Raw genomic sequence first — 20,525 nt, 5'->3', positions numbered from 1 at the left:
GATAGTGCTGGCGTTGGGGGGAGAGGGAAAACTAGACGTCTGCCCGCAGACCCCACTCTTAGGGCCCCCCAGTGTTTCTATTACGAGGTTAAGAGGAGACAGGTTTTCATGCACCGTATGACATTATTACATTTTAATAAATATTGATTTTTTTTTTTTGGGGGGGGGGGGGGGGGTCAAGACCAAATGTGGATTGTTGCTCATGGAAAAAAAATAACATCCCCTAAAAATAAGCCCTAACTCAAAAAATAATACAAGACCCTATCTTATTTTCAGAGAAACACGGTATATTAAACCAACATGTCACCTACAATATTAGCAGCCAGTGTTTGTGCTGTGGAAATATGCAACCAATTCCCGGTCCTCCTGTTTGGGGGTTGGTGATGGCGTGACACGATTTCGGTGTTCGTGGGCCAATAGTTTAGAATATCATAGGGACACCGGCATGAGAGGAAAAGGAAAAAAAAAAAATAACTTAGAAATTTACAATGAATGTCTCCAACCTATACCTTTAGCTGCCGAAGAACTAAAACACCAGGAAAGTCTTGACAGTAGCACACTGGGAATTTAGTGTTGCAAAGCAAAAGAAACTAGTCTGAGAAACACTGAATGAAGTGCAGTAATGTGTCCAACCATGAGTAGAAAGGACAGAAGGCAGAAGGATTGGATTCTCTTCTGCAAGCAGTGTCAGCAGCAGTACAGGTCCAAAACCGGAGGAACCGCAGGATATTAACGGTCTTTGATGGAAATGATACATCCTGTAACACTATTCTCATGCCAGCAAAACATCTGTGTGCAGCACTGCCTCATCACAGCTGTCTGCAAGGGACCCAAGGGGTTTAGATATAATGAAACTCTCCATATAGGCACATCAGCACAAAAGCCCATTATCAAATGAGGCAGGGAACCAAACCGAGGTAGTGATGAACCCATTCCATGGGAATCCCCTTCTGATAAAGATATGGCATATCCTAGTGCACTTTGGGATCGGTGGAGTTCTAGAGGTTCCCTGCAATCATAAGGAGACCACAGCGTGCTGTAGTGTTGCATGTGCTTTATTAGAATGCGGCAGTGTTGGAAGTTACCTGCAGTCAGATGGCCGAGGGCCCCCACATAAGAACCCAATCAGTCCCGCAGTCAACTGTTTATCAAGATCAGTGCAGGACCCGGGGCGAGACCCCCTCCTCCACTAATCATAAAATGACATTTCCAAATTATAACGCATCACTATTATCAGATGGGAAAACCATGCAGCTTTATTTCATGTAACAATCACTCTCTCCAGGAATAGAAGCATACATGAGACAGGAGCAGCCTGGCACGCGTACACTGAGGCCCTCTTCACACTGCACTTAGGACATGTACGAGGAGGGGTCTTTTCTTTCTTCCATGGTGCAATAGAGAAGAAGGTATCATGTGTAAGTGCCACACAGCATAGGCCGCTCCTGTATTCAGTGCAATCCAAAGAAATCTAAACCTGTCAAGCGCACACAAGCAGGACAATATTTTAGCAGGGTTGCAGCATAGAAACCATGGAAGAGTTACAGGAGCCTTGTTTGGTACACAATCACACATTGCTGCCATAGACATAAGATTAGTCTGTCACCACAAAGTATCCCCCTCCAAGATGAAACGTTCTACTGTGTATGATGATAGGTGGCTCCTGCAAATGGCCAATCAGCCTAAAAACAGTCCTTCTCATACAGGGGTTGGACAAAATAATGGAAACACCTAACGTTTTGGCATCATAATCTTCGAACATGTTATAAACATGCAAACCGTGACATATGGTAATGTTTTGTAGTTGATTATTTGTGTTATGTGTATGTAAATTAACTGTTTGTTTTGCAGAATTGTAAGAACATTGATGAGAAACGGATACCAATGGCAGACCTCTCGGATTTTCAAAGAGGCCAAATTGTTGGTGCTCGTATGGCAGGCGCTAGTGTAACAGAAAGTGCTCGAATGCTTGGCGTGTCAGAGGTACTGTCTCCAAAGTAATGACTGCGTTTGAAAGAGAAGGAAAAATGTCCGCAGCAAAGCACAGGTCCGGCCGAAAGTCGAAGTTGACTGAGAGAGACCGTCGGACTCTAAAGCGAATTGTGAGAGAGGATCGCAAGACCACGGCTCCGAAAATCACTGCTGAGCTCAATGAACACCTACAGAACCCAGTTTCCAAGAAAACTGTTCGTCGGGAGCTGCACAAATCTGGATTCCACGGAAGAACTGCAATTAGAAAACCGCTGCTCTCAATGACAAATGTTTCCAAGAGTTTAGAGTTGTGTAAAAACCTCCAGAATTGGTCCCTCGAGCAGTGGAAACATGTGATATTCTCAGACGAATCATCGTTTACCCTATTTCCGACCTCCGGCCGATAGATGCTACTAGGCTGTAGATGCGTCTTAGAGGTCGCACTTATATAGAAACGTCACTCAGAAGAGTCCAGACCACTACAGACTGCTTTCCGCCAAGGTTTTTCAGCCACTTTACATACTGTGCCACACAAAGTGATCAGATGACACTTAGACACAGGAACATAAGAGGCAGAGGACAATACACAGAACTGACATTTACCCTCGTAACACAGGGACTCCTCTTCCCATCAGGCGAGGACCCCTCTCTCCCCGATGCGCCCTCCGCTCCCACCTCAGTCCCACGTGGACCCCTCTCTCCCCAGTGCGCCCTCAGCTCCCACCTTAGTCATGCGGGGACCCCTCTCTCCCCAGTGCGCCCTCAGCTCCCATCACGCTGGGACCCCTCTTCTCCCCGGTGCGCCCTCAGCTCCCATCACGTAGAGACCCCTCTCTCCCCGGTGTACTCTCCGCTCCCATCACGCAGGGACCCCTCTCTCCCCGATGCGCCCTCCTCCGTCCCACGGGGACCCCTCCGCCCCCTCCTCCGTCCCGCAGGGACCCCTCTCTCCCCGAAGCGCCCTCCGCCCCCTCCTCCGTCCCGCGGGGACCCCTCTCTCCCCGGTGCGCCCTCCGCTCCCACCTCCGTCCCGCGGGGCCCCCTCTCTCCCCGGTGCGCCCTCCGCTCCCACCTCCGTCCCGCGGGGCCCCCTCTCTCCCCGGTGCGCCCTCCGCTCCCACCTCCGTCCCGCGGGGCCCCCTCTCTCCCCGGTGCGCCCTCCGCTCCCACCTCCGTCCCGCGGGGCCCCCTCTCTCCCCGGTGCGCCCTCCGCTCCCACCTCCGTCCCGCGGGGCCCCCTCTCTCCCCGGTGCGCCCTCCGCTCCCACCTCCGTCCCGCGGGGCCCCCTCTCTCCCCGGTGCGCCCTCCGCTCCCACCTCCGTCCCGCAGGGCCCCCTCTCTCCCCGGTGCGCCCTCCGCTCCCACCTCCGTCCCGCGGGGCCCCCTCTCTCCCCGGTGCGCCCTCCGCTCCCACCTCCGTCCCGCGGGGCCCCCTCTCTCCCCGGTGCGCCCTCCGCTCCCACCTCCGTCCCGCGGGGCCCCCTCTCTCCCCGATGCGCCCTCCGCTCCCACCTCCGTCCCGCGGGGCCCCCTCTCTCCCCGATGCGCCCTCCGCTCCCACCTCCGTCCCGCTGGGCCCCCTCTCTCCCCGGTGCGCCCTCCGCTCCCACCTCCGTCCTGCAGGGACCCCTCTCCCAAGTGCGTCCACCTCTCCCACTACCCAGGGCTCCCCCAATCCCATAACAGTGGGACCCCTGTGCACCCCCTCACACGGCTCCCACCATACACGGCGTCCTGTCACCAGGGGCTCCGCTCTGCTGTACCTCCCTCAGGATCGATTTACGGCTGGGAAGAAACCATTGCCGCCCACACACCGGAGCGGTAACCCCTTCCCCGCCGGGCCCGGCAGCACACAGCTCTCGCAGGCACTAGCCCCGGCGGCGCTGACAAACAATGGGGAGTGCGGCCAGTCAGTGAGGCCGGCGCCGCTCACAAGCCATCCTCCCTCCGGCGGCGGCTCCGTGAAGCCTCGGGACACTCACCCAGAACACTATGTTGAAGCCGAATAAGAAATACTTGACGCAGCAGCTCACTTCGGGTCCCTTGAAATGCTGGTGTTTGCCAGACATGGCTTGTACCGCCGACCGGGATCACACACGGGGAGCGCTAGTCACGAATGCAGGGGAGGCTTGCAGTGCTGCTGCGGGGAAGGCAGAATGTCGGCCTCGGGCTTCGCGCTGGCATCGGGAGGCTGCACGGAGCGCAGGGCAGCAGCAGACTATTGTTCCAGCGCTTCCTGGAGTCCCGGGCACGGGATGTCCATGTCTGCTCCTGCCGCCTCGTCCTGCTGGATGCAGTCAGTGCTCGCACGGCTCCTCCCACACAGGGGCGGGGCTGTCATTGTTGTGCTGAGCAGCGCCACCTCGTGCTAAGGCCGTGGCATGACTGCGCTGTAGGTCTCGGCTCACCTGTACACGGAGCCTCGGAGTGCGGGCGCCACCCTCCAATCCCCGTCCTGCTTGCCGAGTTTCCCGCCCTAGCTTTGGGTTACAATATGGGGCTGTGTGGTGAGGCCATGGTCTTCTCTGCAGCGCTGAGGACTAGCCCAGAAATGTGACTAGCGCTGTGTCCGCAGCACTGCACGAGTTTCTGCAGGTCCCAATCCCGGATGTTTCTTTTTCTGTGTGTTTTAATTAAACTTCAATATTATCCATCAGAAATTTTCTCATCCCCCCAAAAAAAATACAATTTGTAAACCTTCCCCCATTAGGCTATGTGCCCACGTAGTTTTTAGGTTGTGCGGATTTTGTTGGAAAATCTATCTGCGGATTAGCCTGCGGTTTCACACCTCATAATGGATGAGGTGTGAAACCGCAGCGGAAACCGCACAAAGAATTGACATGCTGCGGTGTTGTGAGTTCATTTTCCCCTTCACCATTGAGGTCTGATGAACTCCCTCTTCTGGTGAAGGAAGGTAGTGAGGCTGATTACCAAGCACCTGAGCGGGATGATGATGACTGGGTGACTGGAATTGCTGACTGGATATAAGGCCGCCGACGCCCTTCTGCCTTGCTGGTGATTTCTCAGAGAGATTCTAGGAGACTAGTCTGATTCCTGCTCCTTAAAAGCTAAGTTTTCTGCTCTGCTTTTTGCATTTGTGTTTTGGTTTTGTTTTGCCTTGTTTTTCTGGATTTCTGCCATTCCCTGCTGGGGTGAGCTGAATTCCTTTTTGCTCTGTCTTCAGAAAATACCTGAGTACTGATATAGTCTTTTGAAGCCTAGCGTCTTCAGGGCTTTTTTCCCTATCAGACTGTTGGCTCTTGTTTTTATAGGGTTTTGGCGGATTGCAGACAGCAGCTTTTCTATCCTGTCCTATTTAGTTAGCTTGGGCCCCATCATTTGCTCAGCCTATCTTTCTATCTGTGTGAGTGTTTTTTCATCTTGCTTCACCGTCATTGTATGTTGGGGGCTGCCTATTGCTTTGGGGTCTGCTCTGGGGCAGTTTAGATTTCCCTTTCTGTCTTTAGGCTATTTAGTTCTCCGGCTGTGATTGAGGGGTCTAGGGCACCGTAGGAACCCCCCACGGCTTCTGCTAGCTGTTGTTGATAGGTTCAGGGGTCTGCAATCCGATAGCTGTCAACTTCTCTGGTTTTCTGGACTTAGCTAGTATTTCTGTTTTTGCCTCCTACGGTGACTCATTCATAACACTGCGGATTGTAAGCCGCGGAAAAATCAGCAGCATGTGCACTGCGTTTTTTTTTTCCATAAGAAATAAAGGTACCGTACAACGCAGCAGAATCCGAAGCGTGTGCACATAGCCTTACACTGCTAAAATGGGGGCGCACACAGAGGGCAAGGGTTGTTGGAGGTCATTTCTCAGTGACCCATATGCTTGGGGTGAGATTGGTCCATGACAACTCAAAAGCGGGCACGTTGGGGCGCAGGGTCGTGTAGAAACACTCCGCAATGATGTATACATGGGAGCAGCCCTAGAAGTTGTAGTGGATACGTGCCCTGTGAATGAGGCGAAGTGGATGGGAACAGTCTGTGGAGCAGAAACGTCACATTTTTGATGAGAATTTGGAGTTTTCACTCAAGTCTTTGAGGTATTTCTGGAGCAGAAACCAAGTGTGCCCATAGCCTAAGCGTATGTGTCCACGCTACGTAGTGGCGGCACTTTGGACGCAGCGGAAACCCCGCTACGCCCAAAGCGCGGCCCCATTTTGTATGAGCGGTGATTCCGCATGTGTTCATTTATTCTACACCCGTGCAACAGATTGTGAAGGCTTTGTGCACTTGTTGCAGATTTGTTTGGGTTTTTTTTGGGTAGATTTGTGACAAAATTTAAAGCAATCCTGATGCCAGCAAAGTGAATGAGAGACCTGAGTATTTGTGACTTGCAGAGTTGGTGCAGAAAATAATGTGCAGCATGTCAAATCTCTGCGTTTCTACCCTGCATTTGTCACCACTGTCTTCACTCAAATCAATTAAAAATGGATGTTTTTGCTGCTGCGTTTTTCGTGCCAAGATATGCAGAAATTTTACTCAATGTGTGCACATACTCAAACATTTAATTAGGATTTGTTACCAGGTCAAAAGTTGCCATCTTTTCTGCTTATTTTATTCTCTCTGCACCCCTGAATATTTTTGTTTTACTATTATAAATCCGCCATACAGTTCCAGAGATATTGGCCATTTTTTGGTCTTTGCAATCGGGCATAGTTCACAAAGTAAGGCCGGTTTCACACATCAGTGTCTCCAGTACATGTAGTGACAGTTTTCTCACGTACCGGAGACACTGACACATGTAGACCCATTCATATGAATGAGCCCATGCAGATGTCAGCGGGTTTTCACGGGCCGTGTGCAAAACACAGAGACATGTCCGTTTTAACATGGACATGCGGCCCGCAACACGTGCTATAAACGGAGAACTGTTCAAACAGTCCTCTGTGCTCACAGACGGCCGCCGGGAAGAAGCACTACAGTAAGCGCTGTTCCTGGTGACTGGTGCTGACCGCGGCTGTAATTCTTCTCTCCTGCTCTGCCAGCAGGAGAGCAGGATGAATGAAAACCCAGCTTGGGGTCCCCCTCATTTTCATAACCAACCAGACGAAACTTACAGCTGGGGGCTGCATCCCTCAGCTGTCAGCTTCAGCCAGGTTGGTTGTGAAGAATAGAGGGGCCACCACGCTAGTTTTTTTAAAATTATTTATTTAAATAAAAACCCGACGTGGGGTCCCCCTTGTTTTTGACAACCAACCTGACTAAAGCTGACAGCTGAGGGCTGATATTCTCAGACTGGTAAGGGGCCATTGATCGTGGCCCCCCCAGCCTAAAAACAGCAGCCCCCAACTGCCCAGAAAAGGCGCCTCTATTAGATTATAAGGTGCCATTAAGCCCGAATTAGTAATGGAGAAGAATCAATAAGACACCGATCCATTACTAATCCTACAGTAAAGAAAGGGTTAAATAAACACAACAAGAATAAATTATTTTAATGAACGAATACAACACACATTTTTATTATCTTTATTACACTGGTAATTTCTTAGCGAAGCCCTCGTTCTTCTAAAAAAAGTTGAAAATAATAAAACAAATCTACACATTACCTGTCCAGCGCTCAGTCACGTCCCACGGCGTAAATCCATCTCAGGGATTAATACTTTTACAGTTGGAGCGCTGCTAATACAACCATATTAGTAGTTCGCACTGTTCTTAGGCACTGGTTGCTGATAGCTCATAATATTGTCCCCTGCTCTGCCTGTGACTAGCATAAGCAAAGGACAATGTTGAAAGTTGAAGTCAAGTGTAAAAATTAAAAAAATAAATTATACTCATCTTAATACCCTAAAGCCATTGTTCCCGGTAAACAAAAAAAAATATCCTTCATCTGTCCGAAGTTAAAAGAATCCTTAGTGTCCCACACCACAATCCTTCTGTGCGACATTTGCTCATCAACATGAGCAGTGGCTGGAGGCGACCGCTCACACTCAAGAGCTGGGGAGAATGTCTCACTGCAGCGAGAGCGAGCCTCACAGTGAACTGCAGTGATGTTAAAGAGCTCTGCGCTGCACCGTGAGACTTTCGCTCAAGGTGCTAGCTGTGATTCCACCGCAGTTACTCGTTCATGGGAACGCAGCCTCAGTAACCTGCGATAACCTTGAAGAGGTCACTGCTGGTCACAGTCGCTGCACTCGCAGCAGCTCATTCCTCAGTGATTTCCAGCCTGAACAGTCACATCTTGGCACATTCTTGGTTGAAAACTATTTATCCCCAGACATGGATTACGGCACGGGACAGCATGTCAGACAAATCAGAGATATGGTTGTTTATTTTATTACAGGAGACCAGGACTTCAATGGAATGGGTGTTAGGGGAGTTTTTTTTTTTTTTTAACTGGAAAGGAATGCTTTAGTAGAATGGATGTATGGGGAGTAGAACGATGTTTGTATTAAAAAATAACAAACAAAAGCACACTCTGTTTCAAATAAAGGACTTTATTCTGGCTGTGTGTTTATAGTATAACTATAGACTTAGTAAGTGATACAAAGTTGACATCAACCCCACAAATATGAACCCCACTTGCTATGGCCACAGGTCAAGTGGGAAGAGCTGGGCAAAGCTCCAGAATTGGTGCATCTAATGCGCTTTTTGTGTAGCAACTGTGGTCTGCCAATTTTAGGGTGGCGGTGCAATAGTCATGGTCGCTTACCAGCCTGAGAATACCAGCCCCTAGCTGTTTTCTTTGGCTTGGCTGGCAGTCAAAAATGAGGGGAACACCACGCCTTTTTAAAATAATTACAAAAACCAGCATGGGGACCCCTCTATTCTTGATAGCAAGCCTTGCTAAAGCTGACAGCTGAGGGTTGCAGCCTGCAGCTGTCAGTTTTGCCTGGTTATCAAAAATACAGTGTGCATATTTGACCATCACTCCATTTATTTGCCAACAGGTTCTCTGTGGCAAGCCAAGTTCATTTATGTATATTCATACGTGTGCTGCAGAAATCTCGGTACTTATTCCATACATTTGAAGCATGTGCATATGATTTCGTCAATCCTCATTAAGAGGCATTTGCCTGTCTAGAGAATTCTACAATTACCCAAACATTACTAACATTTAGAAGAGCAGCCTTAGGACATTTAATAAGATGGGGGTCAGGTGCAGAGAAGGATTACAAGTTACAGAAGAGTGAGGGGGCAGCCACTGAAACTCACAAGTCACTATTAGTCCAGTTTCACACGTTAGTATCTCCGGTACGTGTGGTGACAGTTTTCTCACGTATTGGAGCCACTGACACACGTAGACCCATTCCAATGAATGAGTCTATGCACAGGTCAGCGTATTTTCACAGACTGTTTGTCCGTGTGCAAAACACGCTGACATGTCAGTTTTCTCCCGGACCCACGGGACACAAAATGTCCCACACGCGGAGAACACACATTGATGTCCTCCGTGTGCACGGACAGCCGCCAGGGAAGAAGCGCTACTGTAAGCGCTGTTCCCCGGCAGCTGGTACTGAATACTGCTGTTATTATTCACCCCTGCTCTGCCGTAATCAGAGGAGACAGAATGAAAGCCAAACCAGACGTGGGGTCCCCCTATATTTTTTTAATCAACCCGGAAAAACTCACAGGTGCGGGCTGCTATGAGGCCATGAATATGGGGCCCCCCACCTAAAAACAGGACCCTGCAGCTGCCCAGAAGAGGCACATCTATTAGATGCACCTATTCTGGAGCTTTGCCTGGTTCTTCCCACTTGCCCTGTAGTGATGGCCTTCTATTGTAAGGTAACATTGTAGGGAAGGTGACCTGACGGACGGACAGATGTGTCAGAATAGAGAAAGGAAGGTTTGCACAGTTTGGACAGGTGTCAGTTACTACAGTGGGAAAACAGCTGAGAAAGTGTAGTGGACGTGCAGTACCTTGAGTTGACCATCAGAGGGCAAGGAGGAGTGTGAGCAAAGGACTTGACATCAGCTTAGGGTTTAGGAAACCGTTGGTCATGGGGGGGCGGAGTTACAGGGAACCTGGAATGATATAAATTGGACAGGAGGGTTCCAGAAAGTTCCAGTCCCCAGAGGGAGCTTCAGTGACAGGAAGACTACGACAGTTTGTGTACTGTGAGGAAAACCGAACCAGGGGGACTGAGGAGAGAGAAAGTCAGGGGGGTGTATTTGAATGCAGAGTTGGTGGGATTATCGTTTTTTGATCCCACCATTACAGACAATGAAAAGTTGTTAATGGCTAATAAATTGCTCAGTAGCACAGATGAACCATCAGAGCACGCTAACCTACATGAGTTGATAATTTTATATAGTTATCTAATCTATTCTAGAGCTTTTGTTAAAGTAGTTTTTGAAACGTCAGAATATAATGCTCGGCATTTGCTTACAACTTGCAGTACATATTGCTTTTGTTCTTCATCTTTTGTCAGAAGGTCGTTAAAGTCGGTTACTTCCTACCTCTTTTAATTTTTCTTTCCTAACTTTTGGATTTACAACCCTAGCGTGCTCTGATGGTTCATCTGTGCTACTGAGCAATTTATTAGCCATTAACAACTTTTCATTGTCTGTAATGGTGGGATAAAAAAACGATAATCCCACCAACTCTGCATTCAAATACCACAAATGGTTAGAAAATTTGGTCAGGGCTATTTCTGCAATGTTGTTGTCACATTCTTTATAGTCTAACAGACTATGCAAAATACCTAAATCTTAAAATACCTCAATTTGGATTTTTTCAAACTTTGAGCGACGAGCGGCACGGGTTAACGTCGTTTGATCGAGCTCAAATTTTGGCTATCTCAATATCTGGAAAGGGGAATCGTTTTGTGGGGTCCAGACGGACAAAATTCCGACATCGATTTTTTGCGGTCACCCTAGTGGACACCCTCAGTATTCTAGGAGCTCCACGGCTGTGGAGCCCCTCACGACTGACCGCTAGGAGGCGGAGTGAACTGTCAGGAGTTCGTAACACCGTTGTGCAAGTTATAAGGACAGTTGTATGTAGAGGAAATTTTCTTTTGTTGTTTATCTGTTGTTTTTATTTTCTTTCCTTCTCCATTCTGTGTTCCTTTTCTAGGAAAGTATACGTAGATATGTTTACCTGACAGAGCGGGGATACAAAGAAACGAGGGAGTGTCCATGTCCAAGGAAGGGGGGGGTGAAAGAAGATATGCAATGTTACATTGTTATATGTTGGTTTTAAAAGCAAAGGAAAATGAAAAAAAAATATAAAAAAATGGGGTACTTGTGATATTGTAAAGTTGTGTTGGTGTATAATATGCACAAGTAAATGCAACCGACCCTACACTATCAAGCCCAGCTTAGTAATGGAGAGGTGTCAATAAGACACCTGTCCATTACTAATCCTATAGTTGTGAAGGGGTTAAATAAACACAGCATCAATAAATTTTAATGAAATGGAACACCACACAGTTTTGCCATCTTTATTGTTCTCCTAATCCAAGTGACGCCCTCTATCTCCTGTAATAAAATTTAAAATAAACAACAAAGTACCATACCTGTCCAGTGTTCAGTCCCACAGCGTAATCCACATCTGGGGAATAATCAGTTTACAATCGGAGCAGTGCTAATGCAACCGCTCCAGCTGTAAACTACTGGCGAAAAAATAGAAACAAGAACTCGAGCACAGAAAACATGATATGACCAAATTCCTAGTCAATAATCCAGGATGGGAATTTAACCCTATGGAGCTCCTCTACACTGAGAAATACACAAACAACAATGGAGCCTATAACCACAAGTCTGCATATTTTCATTAGATACAAAGATATTTTATTAAATACAAAAAGGACTACAATTATTTACTTCATGTGTTAAGCATAAACAGAGAGCAGATGGTGAAGATCCAGGTGCACCGGTAAAACAACAGCGCACTGTGACATGGTCCAGCAAGAAACACCACCGTATAAAACGTACATATCATGGTAAAGTGCCATATAAGTGAAACCTCAATCATATGCAATGCCAGTGTCGTCTTAAACATGATAAAAAGGTCTATCCACAAAGTAGGGAACATAGGGGGGGGATAATAAAATCTGATGGTTAATTACCCATGCTGGACTCCATGCAGCAGTATGCGCCCCTACACGCGTTTCACGATAACTTCTTCGGGGGGGATGAGAAGACCGGGTATACTTTACACTAATATGGCACTTTACCATGATATGTACGTTTTATAGGGTCGTGTTTCTTGCTGGACCATGTCACAGTGCGCTGTAGTTTTACCGATGCACCTGAATCTTCACCATCTGCTCTCTGTTTATGCTTATCACATGAAGTAAATAATTGTAGTCCTTTTTGTATTTAATAAAATATCTTTATATCTAATGAAAATATGCAGACTTGTGGTTATGGGTTATAGGCTCCATTGTTGTTTGTGTATTTCTCGAAAAAATGAGAAGCAGCAGGCGCAGGGTCAGTGACGTCATAGAGTCTGTGCTCACTGCCATCCTGAACTCCTGGTTAGCTCAGGACCGTGGGAGAATGCAAGTGATGAGGTCACGGACATTCACAGCTCTGTCCGTGACCTCATCACTTGCATTCTCCCACAGTCCTGAGGTCACAGCAGGTCGCTGATCGTGGCAGAGTAGGGGAGAATGGATGAAAGCCGTGTTCAGCACCTGCCGCCGGGGAACAGCACTTACAGTATCGCTTCTTCCCTGGCAGCCGTCCGTGTGGTATTGATACGGCACATGGTTGCCACATGTAGTATACACAGCCACTGCTATCTCTGGTACCGGAAATATCAGGACGTGTGAAACCAGCCTTATGGAGTACTTATCCCCAATAGGATTGATTGGTCGGTCTCTGTGAGTACATGGCTATGCCCAGAAAACTTGAAAAGGAGTCAATTTGCTGCACATTTCACCACTACATAGTGTAAAATCTGCAGTATAAAGTTGACAGCCTGTGGGATTTCATATCTGCAGTACTGTTTAAATGTATACCATGGGTTTTCAGCAGATTATCCATAGGTATGTCGTGGGAGCATACGATTACTTCCATCTATTCTTAAATATAGTATCTCCAGAGGGTAAATAACCCAAAAAAACTTGATAACCTAGGAATGATAGTTTGTGGTGAGGACGAGCTGTACACATATGCACTTTCCTGATGTTGGGTGCGGTTTTGAGCACTATGTGAAGATTAGATGTTATCTCCCCTTTCTAGATTTATCAGCCAACCACCATGTTTCCCTATATCAGTGTGAATCCTGCCAATACCCTGTGGTTACCTCCTTAGAAATACTTTTCCATGTTTGAATGCAAAAACTGGTATTGAGAAGGCTTCCACATTTAGGAAAAAAAAAAACATTTATTAAAACAATCCTTTTGTGGGCACCAGTTTTATTGCTGGCCAGCAACATTAAACAATTACTTTTTCATCAGTTGTACTGCCACTAAAAATATAAAGCTTTGTATTGTATTAGAAATGCATTAATAAAATATAATATATATTTTACAATTTTTTTTGTAGTAAAGATGCACAATGGTAACTAGACTTGAGCGATTTTCTTCGGTTCCTCGCCTATTCAGAAAGCTATAGCGCTTGCCGAAAAAACTACAACGAGAACCCGACTTCCTGGATCCCACCAGCTGATCAGTGTCGCAGCTGTGTCACAGCACATGCATGGAGAGCCCAACACAGGCTCTCCATGCATGTGCTGTAACACAGCTGCGACACTGATCAGCCAATGCGATCCAGGAAACAGGGTTCCCGCTGTAGCTTTTTCAGCAAGCGCTATAGCTTTCCGAATAAGCGAGGAACCAAAGATCTTTGCTCAACTCTAATGGTAACATATTTAAGATTTTTTGGAACTGAAAAAAGAATGTTCAGTGAGAACTAGTGATTGTCAGCGATACCTGCTAATTAGGAAGGAGTCATGGATGTTACATCCAAGTTATAGACTGCCGTGTAAAGGGTGTGTGGGGGGGCAAGTTATGCCCTGTATCCCTTCACGTTCCTTCCTAATAAAGAGAGTACATTTTATGTGCAAAGTAATGCGTTATGTGATACTGTTTTATTGTGTATTAATACGGTTTAGTACAGTGGGGGGGGCCACTGTAGATTAGAAGAGATAAGGTTAGGATAAGAACTGGTTTCAGCCAGAGTAGTGACAGTTGAGACAATCCCTGTTTTCAGTCAGTTAGGCTGAGTTCACATTAGCGTTCGAGTCAGCAGCGTGGTACTGCGTACTTCTTTCCTTAAAGGGAATCTGTCACCTATTTTTGGGCCTATAAGCTGCCAGCACCGACATCAGGGGCTTATTTGTAGACAAACATTACAGAATGCTGTAGATAAGCCCCCCGATGTAACCTGAAAGAAAAACACCAAGGTTACTTACCGGTAGCTGGTTTTTCCGGATCCCATGACGGCACACATGAGAGGGGATCCGCCCAGCCAGGACAAGAACGCAACTGAAGATAAAAGGGCGGTACCTCTCCCTCGCTTCAGTTGGTTTACAGAACATGAGAGTCCCCCCGGGTTAGTGCACATGGTAAAACTATCACCACATTATATTTAACTAAAAAAGCACCCAAACTATAGTGTACACCAAAGGAGTGATAAGGGGGGGGGGATATACAGGTGCAGTCATGGGCTCCGGAAAAACCGGCTACTGGTAAGTAACCTTGGTGTTTTCCCGTCACCCATGACGGCACACATAAGAGAGACTTTTGTAGAATAAGACACCTTAGGGAGGGACCACCGCTTGTAGCACCCTTCTACCAAAGGTTAGGTCAGTAGAGGAAGATAGATCAAGTCGGTAGTGCTTAAAAAAGGTCAAAGGTGAGGACCAAGTAGCGGCTTTACAAATCTGCTCAATCGATACCTCAGCCTTCTCTGCCCAGTAGGTAGCCACGGCTCTGGTGGAGTGAGCCTTGATGCTTCTGGAACAGGAGCGCCACTTGCAGCGTAGGATAACATAATGGCCTCCCTGATCCATCTGGCAATGGTACTTTTAGCTACCCTGTACCCTTTTGTACTACCCTGAAAAGCTATAAAACAGGGATTGATCTTTCCTCCACTGACTAGTTATTGACATATATTGTTAATATGGCTCTCCTTACGTCCAATGTATGGAACTTTTGCTCCCCAGGGTTTCTAGGATTATTACAGAAAGATGGCAAGGAGATCTCGAGTCTTATGAAACTTTTGGACCACCTTGGGGAGGTAGGCCGGGTCTGGTCTTAGAACCACTCGGTCATCCAAGATCTGCATATATGGAGGGCATATAGACAGAGCTTGTAGGTCGCTCACTCTACGGGCCGATGTTAAGGCTACCAATAATACAATTTTAAGTGTGAGTAGTTTTGGTGAGAGCTCTTGTAATGGTTCAAAGGGATCTTTGGTTAAAGCTGCTAAGACTAGATTCAGGTCCCAGGGTGGTATCTTTGGGATAATGACCGGCCTCGACCTGCCACAGGACTTGATGAACCGGAACACCCACCTATTGGCTGCTAGGTTGCAGTTATATAGGGCCCTCAGTGCTGAGACTTGGACTTTGAGGGTGTTAGTGGCTAACCCGAGTTGCAGCCCCGACTGTAGGAATTCTAGGATAGGTCCCACTGGACCTACATCCCCTAAAGGTTCCCCCAGGAAGTCTAGGAACTTTCTCCACGTTCTACCGTAGATTTGGGATGTTATAGGTTTCCTAGTCTTCAACAGGGTGGAGACTAACCCTGGTGAGAATCCCTGGCAACTCAGTAGCGCCCTCTCAAATTTCAGGCTGCCAGATGGAAGCCCTTCACCTGAGAGTGGACCACTGGTCCCTGGGAAAGCAGATCAGGAACCTCCGGTAAGATCCATGGATCTGTCACTGACATGAGTCTCAGAAGGGAGAACCAAGGCCTCCTCGGCCAAAATGGAGCTATAAGAATTATTCTCGCTCGATACTCCCCGATTTTCCGGACTACTACGGGGATCATTGTTATCGGGGGGGGGGGGGGATGCATAGGCCAGGGCGAACTTCCAGGGTATTTGTAGGGCATCTACTGCGAAGGGACTTTCTCTTGAATTCAGTGAGCAGAACTTCCTGACCTTCCTGTTGTGTGAGGTGACGAACAGGTCTATTTCCGGCTTGCCCCAATCTAGAACTATTTGTTGGAAGATTTGGGGGTTTAGGGACCATTCCCTCTCTCTTAGGTGCCTGCAACTCAAGAAGTCTGCTTGTGTGTTTGACCCCCCTTTATATGCAGTGCCATGATGGATAACAGATGTTGTTCTGCTAAATGGAAAAGTAGATTTGATACTTCCATGAGGCCCCGAGATTTCATTCCCCCCGGTGGTTGATGTAAGCTACCACTGCACGACTGACCGTCATGACCCGAATGTGGCGACCCCGAAGCAAGGGGAGAAAATGTTTCACGGCTTTCTCTACTGCCCATAGTTCTTTTACATTTGAACTGTGACCCTTTTCTAGAGAGGACCAGGTTCCCTGTATCGAGTGGGACCTCAGGTGTGCTCCCCACCCTGTGGCACTTGCGTCGGTTGTAATGATGTCCTCAACTGGTTTCTGCCACAGGACACCGGCTGTTAGATGCTCTTCTACAGTCCACCAGAGTAGGGAATCTCTTACCTCAATAGAGAGACATAGTTTGCCCTCTAAACGCACTTTCAATTGTTTCTGTGCTGACAGAACTTCCCACTGCAGTTGTCTTAAGTGGTACTGTGCCCACGCTACCGCGGGTATGCATGATGTCAACGAGCCTAAAAGGGACATTGCGTTCCTCAGTGTCATAGCCGGCCTTTGTATTGCTGTGCGAGCTAGGCCCCTTATCTTGGTCACTTTGTTCTCTGGTAGGAGGCAGCACTGTCGCTCGGAGTCCAGTATTAACCCTAAGGATTGCACTTTTACTGGTGTTAATCTTGACTTGGGGGAGTTTACTATCCATCCTAGCCCTATTAAAGTTGATATCACTTCTTTCACTTGATGTGCGCAATGGGTCTCTTACCTCCCTACGACAAGAAAGTCGTCCAGGTATGGGACGATCACTATGTCTCGGTGTTAGCATGGGTGGTCAGAAGCTGGAATCTCCAGGAGTGGACCCTCTGGACCGTGGCACCGAGGGGTCCCGGGCGAGCTGCCAGGTGGAACCGACCCCTATACAGGGACCGTTCGGAGCAGACCCAGGGGTTCAAGTACCACGGTAGCCGGTACCGAGAGGGGCGGCTCAGGATGGACTGGAGTGGGAGTGTGGGACTGAAGTGTAGACTGTAAGGCTGGAACGTGGAGAGATGACTGGAGCAGAACACAGAAACAGGATTGGAGTAGGACTGTAGGAGTGTGGATAGCTGGATGGAACAGGAACACCGGAGGCAGGACTGGAGTAGGATGGAACAGGAACAGGACTGGAGTAGGACTGTAGGAGTGTGGATAGTTGAGTGGAGCAGGAACACCGGAGGCAGGGTTGGAGTAGGCTGGAACAGGAACAGGGCATGAGACGGAGGAAACCGGAACACTGGAGCAGGACTGAGAATACTACAGGGAACAAGGAAGACAGGCTGCGAGGCTGCTGCAGGAAACACTGAGGACAGCACCGAGAGGCTGCAGAGAGCACAGGAGGAAGCAGGGCCCAGTGTGCAAGGTAACACAATGATCAGGCGCCTCCCTCAGGGGGAAGTGGCCTGATATGGCCCCGTCTGGTCTGCCATTGGTCCGAAGGCGCTTCCGGGTCAGGGCACAGCCGGAGCACAAGAAGCAGAAGGGAGGCGCGGCTGCGGCCTATGGCGCATGCGCCTTGCATGCAGAGATGGTGTTGGCCGCGAGCCTGTCAGAGGTGACCGCCGTGGCAGTCAGGTGGCGAGAGGCTGCGGCGTGGGAGCGGAGGCCGGGTGAGTATGCAAAGACGGCGTGGGAGTGGAGGCCGGGTGAGTATGTCGGAGCTGTGTAACACTTGGGAACGAAGAAATGACATTACTTCGGCCATCACCTTGGTGAAAAGTCTGGGGGCTTTAGACAGGCTGAACCGAAGGGCTGCGTATTTGTAGTGTTTGACCTGACCTTGGACATAGAGAGCTACTCTCAAGTACTTTTGATACTCCTGATGGATTGGGATATGATAGGCATCTTTTAAGTCTATCACTGCCATGAGGCAGTGCTGGAACAGGATCTTTGTGGCCGTATTGACTCCATTTTGAAGGAGCAATTCTCTACCCACTGATTTGAGTCTCTTCAGGTTGACTATGGTCCTCCAAGAGCCGTCTGGTTTTTGTATTAAAAAAAAGGGGCGAGTAAAACCCCCTTTCTTCTTCTTGAACTGGGACTTCCTGTAGGACTTGTTTTTGCACTAGTCCCAAGACTTCTGTCTCCAGGGCCAGTTGTTGGTCTTGGGCTTTCCTTCGGGGTGTCATTACAAAGGTGCACCTGGGCGGACGGGTGAATTTTTAAAACCGTCCTTGATTATGCTTAGAACCCATGTACTGGGGGAGATATTTGCCCAGGCGGAAAGGAAGAGAGACAGCCTTCCCCCTACCTCCGACCTGATTTTTTGGAGGAAGTAGAGGGCCCTTTAAACATATAGCCCGATCCTCTCCTTTCTTTAAAGTCCCAATTTTTCCTGTCTCCCGGGGGACGACCCCTGTTACATCTTCTCCTCCAAAAGGGCTGCTTTTTGGGTTCTCCCGGAAATCAGGGAAAGCCTTTCTTCCTATCCCCCGCATGCTCCAAAATTTCCTCTATTTTTCTCCTGAAGAGGAATTGGCCATCACATGGAATGGAGCATAGTCTATGTTTCGATGGCAAATCCCCTGGGCACCCTTTAAGCCACAGGGCTCGTCTTGCCGCATTTGACAAGCTTGCCGCTCTAACTGTTTATCTCGCGGAATCTGCTGAGGTATCTGTGGCGCCCCTGAGGCTTCAGTCGCTACAGAGGTACTGCACCTTCTCCTAAGGTGTAGTGCCCCAACATCCAGGTAAGGTGGGAACTCCTGACCACACTCCACACCTGCATTCCACACACAGGATAGTTCAGTGGGGCCACCTAACAGCTTCAGGCTGGGGGTTAGCAGAGCACCCCTCGTGGAACCCTGCTTCATAAGACGAGATGTGCTGGGAGGCGGGTGAAGTGAGATGATATAAAAGAGTGGGAAGAGTGAGAGTTAGCAGTTGGTTGGTTAGTTGGAGAGAGAAGAGTGAAGATGGGTGTCTGAAGGACGTGCTGCAGCAGGTCCCAGTGATCTGGGCTGCTGGCACAAGAAAGAGATTGATAACCTAACCTTCCATAAGAGAGAGAGAGAACAGATCAGAACGAAGGAGAATAGGAGGACAGTGGTAAGCTGGTTGAAGAAAGAGAACCCTTCCAGTCCATAGCACAAAGGCCGGGGCCCGCTCCCAGAGGTTGATTGGATCTTTATGTCCGGCAACAGACACCGGAGGAGTAGTGAGCCACTAACGCCTTGCTCCCATCATAGACTTGGGACACAACAGCAACTGACTAGAGAGCCGGGACACAGTGAGGAGTCCCCGAAGCAGGCTACAGCTGTCTGTCATACAAGTAGAGACTAGGAACACCTAGAGAGAGGCATTCCAGGGTAACTAAGTACTGGTGTGCTTCGCACCTAAAGGCGCATTGGAGGAGTCGTTCAGTGAAGGTACATATTGGCGGAGTGTGGAAGGGAGAATCCCATCTGGCCTGGAGGTTGGCTGGGGCCCTGACCTGGAGAACACAGTATGAAGGCAGGCATGTGTGTGAACTGCAAACAGTGAGTAAAGCTTTGGAACCGCATACTCTGGTGTCCTCCAGTTATTCTAGCAGCGCTACATCCGGGTAACAACATCTATATCATTCTGCGCCTCTCCTCATCCATTGCACCTACACTGCCCTGGGACTACAGCTCCACCTGTGGGGAGCTGCACCACACTATCAGTCCCAGCGGATCTGCATGCAGCGTTGGCTCAACATCTTACTTGCCAAACACCACGGGTGGCATCACGAACTATCCAAATTATTACACCATTAACATCACCGCCATTGATATTGGGCGCCCAGGGCCACAGACCGGGTCACTGCTGCTGTGACACATTCCCGCCTTGACACTGGCCGGGTACCGAGTACCCCACAGCCCTGGGTGTGAGAGGGCAACCCATATCCGCTAGGAAAGCTGCTGCTCCATGTACCAGTGTCAGATTAGACAGTATTTCGTCCCTAGGCACTCTATCCCTGATCTGGTCCTCTATTTGTTGTAGCCAGACCATGAGGGCACGAGCGGTACAAGTACCAGCTATTGCTGGTTTTAGTCCACCTGCCGATGCTTCAGGAACCCATCTGCTTTTTTTATCAAGCAGGTCTTTCAGCACGCCAGAGTCCTCTAATGGTAAAGATACCTTTTTTGAGGATTTAGCTAAGGCACCATCAATTTTTGGGATTTTTCCCAGATTTCTGAGTCTTTTTGTTCAAATGGGTACCTCCTTTTCAATGTAGAAGGTAAGGCAGCCGACCTCTCAGGTTTTTTCAATTCCCTGTCACTTAAGGCCTTTATCTTATCATTTACAGGGAAGGCGCATTTTTTCCTTTCCTCCAGTCCACCAAACATAACATCCTCCAATGATTTAGGAGTCTTTTCCTCCTTAAGGCCCATTGTAGAC

At 48.5% G+C, this 20,525-nt stretch overlaps 1 protein-coding gene across 4 annotated transcripts in view; it reads right to left on the bottom strand.

Moving 5' to 3' along the window:
* TSPAN17 (tetraspanin 17) overlaps positions 1-4,401 on the bottom strand; it is a 117,403-nt gene extending 113,002 nt beyond the window's left edge. The window contains exon 1 of one of the 4 annotated variants that reach the window (XM_073545084.1): positions 4,381-4,401. Coding sequence is in view for 2 of the 4 variants with exons in the window: in XM_073545082.1 (XP_073401183.1) it covers positions 3,955-4,041 (87 nt within the window). In the remaining 2 variants the exon portion in view is untranslated. Of the gene's footprint in view, positions 1-3,954; positions 4,353-4,380 lie in introns of those variants that run through there. The other 3 variants (XM_073545082.1, XM_073545081.1, XM_073545083.1) reach the window with 3 other exon arrangements.
* Between the last annotated feature and the right edge of the window lie 16,124 nt (positions 4,402-20,525).

Source organism: Dendrobates tinctorius, unplaced genomic scaffold (assembly GCF_039654945.1).
Source record: "Dendrobates tinctorius isolate UK_male_01 unplaced genomic scaffold, ASM3965494v1 ptg000139l, whole genome shotgun sequence".
Lineage (NCBI taxonomy): Eukaryota > Metazoa > Chordata > Amphibia > Anura > Dendrobatidae > Dendrobates > Dendrobates tinctorius.
This window is presented reverse-complemented; position numbering and strand designations above follow the sequence as displayed.